We start from the raw sequence: 8,165 nt of genomic DNA, 5'->3' as shown, positions 1-8,165 counted from the left end.
CGGCATCGGACTGGCGGGAGCCGCATGACGCGGGTGTACAGGTCGTGGCTACACAGAGCGTGACGTGTGCATCCGCAGCGAGACGGAAACTGCCGTTACCCCGAACAATCCCAGCCCCCCCCCCCCCTGACCCGAGAGAACCGCGGGACGCGTCCGTCCCAGCCCGGGGTGGTTATCTGAGGGGAGCTAGTGTCCACAAGAGGGAGGTGTCATCACGTCCAGCCTTCACTCTCTTCTCGCCGGAACCTTCCAGGCACTCAACTTTCTTGTGTGTGGGTGAAGCAGCGAGAGGGGATTAAACCGCGGGGGGCGGGGGGCTGCATGAGCTCGTGGTGAAAGAGGCCCCCACCCCATTATTTCTCTCTCTCTCCCCCCCTCTCTCCCCCTCTCTCACACGCACACACACACGGTGGCTATACTGATGGGGGGGGGGAGCTGCTGCAGGCCCAGTGAATAAAGTAGCATAGGGGTTTTCATGGAGAGTTTGGGGGAGTTGTTGCGGAGAGATCCCGCTGAAGTGCTTATGATGATGATAATCGATCTAAAATATATTGATCATAACGCCCCGCCCCCCCCCCAGCCTGTTCCAACGCAGCACCGATCATCGCCTATCTCTGTGGGCTGGGTAGTCCATGTAGGAGCCTGGGTTTTAGTGTGCGGCTGCCGAGTGTAGGAACAAGGCTTGTTGTATTGCAGGCAGGAGGAGCCAGGCTCCTCCTCGTTGCACGTCATCCAGTCCGGGTCTCTCCAAAGCCACCGTCAGCTCCGTGCGCTGCGCCGCTGCTAGTTCACGTTGTGCCGTGTGCGGGGCGGTACGCGCTGCAGGACAACGCTACATTGTGTCACATTGAAAAGTGTATTGCGCTGTTTCAAGAGACTTCTAGAAACTTTCGCCGCCGGGCCTGTTCCAGAACCACGGGCACAGTGCACCCCGGGACCAGAGAACGGCACTTGAAGGACGGTACGGGGTAAAAGAAAAGAAAGAGGGGACGGTGTCAACCGAATCATCTGCTAACACGTTTGGGCAGACGTCCGTCGTGCAGGGTGAGGATCGAGACCGGAATCAGGATCCGGGACCGGGATCGGGACGTATAATTTCTCGAAAGGGACTCTCAAAAGTGTCGGAACTTGGCTGGTGAAGCATCGATCGAGGACCTCCCGCCCACTTCCAAAAAAGCCCGGAGGGGAGGTGAGCCGCTAGTGAGCCTGCAGCGGTGGATGTTGGAGAAAGGACGAGGAGGGCTAGATCGCTCACTGTCCGAGTCCCCCTAACGGAGAGCTCTCGTCGGCTCTCTTCTCTGCTCCATTCGACCCGCCGTGCTCCAGTTCCGCAAGACGCTCGGGTTTGGTCCGGGTCTGATCCGGGTCGGGGGGGGGAGAGCGAGCCGCTTGCTTGTGTTGAAGTCCGCGAGGAATCGCCGCAATCTAAATTGATGCTCGCCTGCGGAGGGGCGCAGCGGCACTCCACTTCCAAAGTCGCCTACTTCACATGAACACGAGGGAGGGCGCGTAGTCCAGGGCAGCTGGAGGTTTGGAGAACTTGCATGCGTGCTCTTCGTCGTCTCGAGTGAAGCCATCAGTCTGCTCTCAGCCGGTCGCAGAAGACCCTGGTAGTCGTGGTGCCATGGCGATGTTTGTGGGTGGATGGATACTCCTGCTGGCTATGCACACCCAAGGTAAGCCACCTCCGGTCTAAACCAGGGCTTATCGCGGAGCCGTTTGCATGGGCTGTGCCCTCGTCTCCGTATGTTTGCCTCCTACACGGCGACGAACGTTAGCGTCGACTTGATTGATAGATGCACGAGCGGATCGATTTGATTGATTGATATTGGGACATAATGTTAACGTGAGTTGAGGGGGGAGGGGTGATTGAGAAGTTCCTTAATTCCCGGAATCCACCTCCACCCAGCCAAACTGATAGTTACTTGTCTGCAAAAAATAAAATAAAATAAAATCTACTTTCCATGACAGCAGGCAGGTGGCGATATGCGCGAGCCGAGCGAGCCAGGCGCAATAACACAAGTCCCCCCTCGGCCTCATGCAGGGGCATGCGGTTCACTTCCACCTCTTGGGTGCTAGTCCCCCTCCCCCAATGTCCGCTGCTTCTGAGACCCCCCCCCTAATGTCCGCTGCTTCTGAGACCCCCCCCTAATGTCCGCTGCTTCTGAGACCCCCCCCTAATGTCCGCTGCTTCTGAGACCCCCCCCTAATGTCCGCTGCTTCTGAGACCCCCCCTAATGTCCGCTGCTTCTGAAACCCCCCCCTAATGTCCGCTGCTTCTGGGGGACGTTGGATGATGGTGGCCGAGTGAGATGTGCCGCACGCGCAGTGTGAAAATCCTGATCATAACGCAATTAAGAGACCTCCACACGCGCTGCCGTCTCACGTGCTGCTGAGCGGGAGTTGTGCAGGACGCGTTGCATCGCGTTCGTGATTTGCATAATTCTGATAGATTCTGTAATTGATTGCGAGCTCGAGACCCCGGCGACACCATTAGCAGCGGACAGATTGAAGAGGAGAAAATGAATCTGATCAGTCTGACATCAAGGCCTTGCACGGAAGCCTAACACCGGAAACGCGTCCCTGGTGATGGTGCTGTAGCTCGAGCTGGACACGGGCCCGTCACGGGGCTCCTTCTAACCTGCTGACGAACACCACCGCTTATTTGCTTGGTTGTTGTATCTTGTGTGTGTGTGTGGGTGTGTGTGTGTGTGTGTGTGTGTGTGTGTGTGTGTGTTGCTTGTATTTTGTGTCTATGTATGTGAATGTATGCAAATGTCTGAGTGTTTGTGTGTGTGTGTGTGTGTGTGTGTGTGTGTGTGTGTGTGTGTGTGTGTGTGTGTGTGTTGGCTAAAGCTTTGGTATGCTAATCCAGTCGTTGCAAGTGAGTTTGGAGCAAAAACATGGCTCCATTATGTGCAGGGTTTTCAGAGACTGGGCTGGCTGGAAACTTTATAGGGCTGTCTGTGTACATGGTAGAAGAAGACAAGCGTTTGGAGCGCCTCCGGTTCTGGAAGCGGGATGAAGCTTGGTCAGATTTAGTAAATAAATGCCATGAATAGCAGCACTATTATCACCTCATTGTGCTCTGTGAGGAAGAAACCTCGACTTGTTTTCAGCGTCATTTGATGCTGCAGCTGCACGGCCTGCGTTGTGCATCACCTGGGTCCTGCTTCTCTTGTAGTCTGGGATTCTGGCATAGCTGGACTGTCGGTGAGCTAAGGCGCTGACCTTGTTCGTAACAAGGCTCCTTATGGCAAGATGTGTTTAAGACTGATGGAGCACTTTGATCAAAAGCGCTGTCTGATTTCCATTGAGATGATCCCTTTGCTTGTGGAGAAGATCAGGATTAGCTGCTTCCCCTGGGATTCATGTCGGAGGGCTTTTGAAGCTGTTCAATCAAGGGGGAAGAAAATGTCTCAAAACTCTCTCAAGTGCCCTGAAAATGGCCTGTACGAGCAACGCCAGACATGTTCCCGAGTCAAACTGTGGGGCTACATGGAGCTGTTGCTCTTCCCCCCAATGGGCTTTTGTCACCTAAAATCCACATTGACTTTATAATGTATTTCTTCAGACGGCTCTGCAGAGGGGAAAAGCTGCAGACCCCTTTTATCAGCTTGCTGTTCAGAATCACTGCTTTTGACATGCAAAAACAAGAATTTGGTCTTTAACCCCCGGGGTTAAAGGGCGTTGCCATAAATGCCCGTTGGCTTTGATGTCCTGATGGATCTACAACGTGTTCCAGACTCCACTCTCATTACTCAGCCACAAACAGTCGCTGATGCCTCTGATAAATGCAAGTTGCAGCAGCCACCCTTCCCATTTGTCTTGTGAGGAAGGCTGCATGAGAACGACGGAGCAGCACCTGTTGCTGCACCGCGTCTGAGAGGGACAAATGCCCAAACAACCCGTCTGCTTACCTCATCATCTGTGTATCTGTCAACATAGGTCTGCATCCACATGAGCCTGTCTGTCTGTCTGTCTGTCTGTCTGTCTGTCTATCTATCTAGCCATCCATCTATCTATCTATCTTAATGGGATGTGCACAAGTTCATTTTTTTCATGGTTGATTTGTCGGTGGACGGTCAGAACGATTAACTGAATAATCGCCATGCATGCATGTGTTTAAACAATGAGGTAATGGCGGGGGGGGGGCAAAGAAAGAATATGTTGAGCATCAGTAAGCGAGCTGCAGCAGACGTGCTGTGAGCTAGCCCTGCTGGCTGGAGACCCGCATGGGGGCAGGTGTCAGAAGGTACTATGCATCTCCAGCCATCAGACTCCTCTTCAGTCTGCTATTGTCAAACCCGAACCTCTTTTCAACATGTACCAGAATCATGATTATCATGATTATCATGATAATCATGACAGGCTGTTGATGAAATCAACAACACTGGCACAAAAGTCGACTTTGGATCTCAGGAACAATAAACCAGTTATTAAATTTTTTCCCCTTTTTTCCCCCAATTGCACCCGGCCAATTACCCCACTCTTCTGAGCCGTCCCGGTTTCTGCTCCGCCCCCTCTGCTGACCCGGGGAGGGCTGCAGACTACCACATGTCTCCTCCCCTACATGTGGAGTCACCAGCCGCTTCTTTTCACCTGACAGTGAGGAGTTTCACCAGGGGGATGTAGCGCGTGGGAGGATCACGCTATTCTCCCCATTTCCCCCTCCCCCCTGAACAGGCGCCCCGATCGACCAGAGGAGGCGCTAGTGCAGCGACCAGGACACATACCCACACCCGGCTACCCACCCACAGACACGGCCAATTGTGTCTGTAGGGATGGCTGACCAAGCCAGAGGTAACATGGGGATTCGAGCCGGCGATCCCTGTGTTGGTAGGCAACGGAATAAACCGCCACGCCACCCAGATGCCTCATATGTCTGTCTATCTATCTATCTATCTATCTATCTATCTATCTATCTATCTATCTATCTATCTGTCTATCTGTCTATCTGTCTGTCTGTCTGTCTGTCGGTCTATCTAGCTGTCTGTCGGTCTATCTAGCTGTCTGTCGGTCTATCTAGCTGTCTGTCGGTCTATCTAGCTGTCTGTCTGTCTCTCTATCTATCTATCTATCTATCTATCTATCTATCTATCTATCGGTCTATCTAGCTGTCTGTCTATCTGTCTATGTAGCTATCTGTCTCTCTATCTATCTATTTCTATCTATCTATCTATCTATATCTATCTATCTATCTATCTATCTATCTATCTATCTATCTATCTATCTATCTATCTATCTATCTATCTATCTATCTATCTATCTATCTATCTATCTATCTATCTATCTATCTATCTATCTATCTATCTATCTATCTATCTATCTATCTATCTATCTATCTATCTATCTATCTATCTATCTATCTCTATCTGTCTGTCTGTCTGTCTATCTGTCTGTGTCCAGAGTTTGTATGATGGAAACACGGTACTTGGTATAAATGAATATTAATAAATAAATAATTGCCATAAATAATGGCTGCATTCTTATGTGTATGCTGCAGTCAGGGGTTTGGGGTTTGGTGTGTCTGCCATCCCAGATTGATATTTAATTGTGCGTGAGCTGAGCTAGAAACCAGGTGGTTGTTTATGGCTTGGCTTCATCCGCATGTCTGTGGCGTACGTGCCCATATAGATATTACCCTCTGTGTCAGGATCAGGAGATCTTTCAGTTTCAAATCCTCATTTTAGTTGGATTAAACATTTGGGAAATGAACAATGAATGATGGATGAGCATCAGATTTGAATGCACAATTATTCAGAATGGGAATTTGGCTCGCTGTGATGTGTAATCCTGGTAATAACTAGGCAGCGAGCAAACTCGCATGTATTTTATTGTGACCCCTGTTGCTCACGTCTGTCAGTCATTTCTCACAGTGTCTCTGGGCGAGTTGCTCACAGATGGTTGTGAACCAACATCCTTTTTTTTTTTTTGAAAACAACAGGGGCATTGAATTGCATTAACCTATGCATTACTGACATGCAAGGAGCACACACTGTAATGTGGTGCAGCATATGGTGGTGGGGGTATCTGCTGCAAGAGCCCCAGAGCATCCTCATCGTTTTACTTCCTACTATTCATCACCGCTATTCTAGTTTGTTGGGACTTTTTACTGCGTGGTGACTTAATTGCCCACTAAACTGCCTGACAACACCGAACCAGCCGTACTCGAAAAATCCGATAAACACAAATGAATGCGAGTGGCCAGATAGAAATAGACTGCAGTCTGAAAACTGCCACCAGTAACAGGTGGGAGTCCCGAGTCACCGTGGTTGGTGGAGCGGATGTCTGTCGCTGAGCACGGCGGGAGGCGAGGGAAATGTTTTCTCGACCCAGCGATGCAGTAGGGCGCGAGCGCCGTCGCCCACTCGGAACATGTTAATTAGCATTTTGACTTTGCTCCCCCCCACCTCCCCTTCTCTTCAATTAAAAATAGAAATAAAAATTGTGAGTGTTTGACATATTGTGTGCCATTTTGTGGACCGGGGCTCGGTATAAGTGGGAGCCAGTGATTCATTATAGAGCTGTTAGGGCTTGTTGATGGTTCGAGTGTGAATGCAAATGAGTCTGATCCCTCCCCCCTGGGGAGCCTCCCTTCGGTCCCTGCTGAGGTGATGGATGGGAGAGAGTCCTACAGGACTGCAAGAGAGGAACCGGCGGCAGATTAGGCTTTGCTTCTTCTTCTTTTTTTTTACCATAGGCACGGATGGAGACATCCGGGCACTCGAACCCCATCTCCTTTTAGTATTTAGCTCATTGTGGTTCCACTGTCAGTTATTTAGCAAATCCTTCTCCAAAAAAAAAAAAAAACCCACTGGGTGAGATATCTCCTTTAAAGTACCGATTCCTCTTTCCTGTCTGCTGTTCAGGAAATGGGATGGTCTTTTCGTTTATCTTCAAAGCTGTCCTCCAACATTCAAATTACTTTTTTATGTTTCACAGGCAATATTTTGATTTTTTTTTTTTTTACTGCTTCCGATGCAGCCGCAGCATATTTTCATGAAAATACACACTTTCAGATTTGTTTCTACTTCCACGACACACGTTTCCAACCTCTGTGGCCTCGGCACAAAGGCGGCATATCACATCAACGGATGAATAAAACATGGCGACGAGCAACGAAAGCCAGTAATGGAGAGGTTCTGACAAAGTGGAGTGTTCTCCACCTACGCGTGATGGCACCAAGACGATTAACGGCGGAGTGAACGATGAATTAAGTCCTCTGTCCTATTGTTGGAAGGCTGCCTTGTTGGATTTGACTCATGATAAGGAAATAAAGACATGAGTTTAAGCCTCCCGTGTGTAAAAGGAGGAAGTTTGAGAGCAAGAGTGGTTTATTGGTACCTCGGGTTGTCGGCCTGATGGTGTGATCCTCTCCACTGCGTGCTTGAGGTAATCGCTGGACAACACTGCAGAGATGCTCGTGGCTTGATTCGGCTCTACACAGCCTATGTGATGTGAAGGGCCTTCAGGGTGCTGCCGTTTACTGCTTCCTCTGCTGTGACCCCGCTCCAGTGTCCCTTCCTGCACCGTGGCTCCGCTCGGCAGCCGTGGCTCCGCTCGGCAGCCGTGGCGCTGGATCAGAATGAAGTGCACGTTCATCCGTGAGCTGCAGCTGCAGTGTTCTGCTTTCCAACCCGTGAAATTCGGCAGGCGAGGTGAAGGGAAACGGGAATCAATCGAGGGGATCCAGCGTTTCTGTTTTTCTTCCTCGGCATCAAATCCATTTTTTTTTTTTCTTGATAATGGCTGGTTTGTCTCAGGAGACTAAACGGTGATATCCCCCCTTCTGCTCTGAAGAAGGGGGGATATCACTGGGCGGGGTGGTGCACAGCCCCCGAACATGGCGTGATGTAAATCCACTGTGGGGAGGAAGTAAATAATGTGACATATTGAAGGGATTCCTCACGGTCTGGAACCATCTAGGCTGCCAGTAGCTTCTATACAGCATCATTTCATTTTTCCCCCTCGTTTTACTTACTACCTTTAATGAGTTACCACACTTAAACGGATGCCTTCCCATGTCTGTGACCCTCTGCTCACATATACATTACATAGCATACATTAGTCATTGAGCCGACGCTTTTATCCAAAGCGACTCACAATAAATGCATTTAATGTAGGAAACTAAGAGAACTACTAGTCATAAGTGCATCTAAGAG

At 50.1% G+C, this 8,165-nt stretch overlaps 1 protein-coding gene across 1 annotated transcript in view; it reads left to right on the top strand.

The window, feature by feature from the left end:
- The first annotated feature begins 800 nt into the window (after positions 1–800).
- nectin1b (nectin cell adhesion molecule 1b) overlaps positions 801–8,165 on the top strand; it is a 107,401-nt gene continuing 100,036 nt past the window's right edge. Inside the window, exon 1 of the mRNA XM_056283228.1 lies at positions 801–1,676. Coding sequence (XP_056139203.1) covers positions 1,625–1,676 — 52 coding nt within the window. The 5' untranslated portion in view covers positions 801–1,624. The remainder of the gene's footprint in view (positions 1,677–8,165) is intronic.

This window comes from Lampris incognitus, chromosome 7 (assembly GCF_029633865.1).
Source record: "Lampris incognitus isolate fLamInc1 chromosome 7, fLamInc1.hap2, whole genome shotgun sequence".
Taxonomy (NCBI): Eukaryota; Metazoa; Chordata; class Actinopteri; order Lampriformes; family Lampridae; genus Lampris; species Lampris incognitus.
This window is presented reverse-complemented; position numbering and strand designations above follow the sequence as displayed.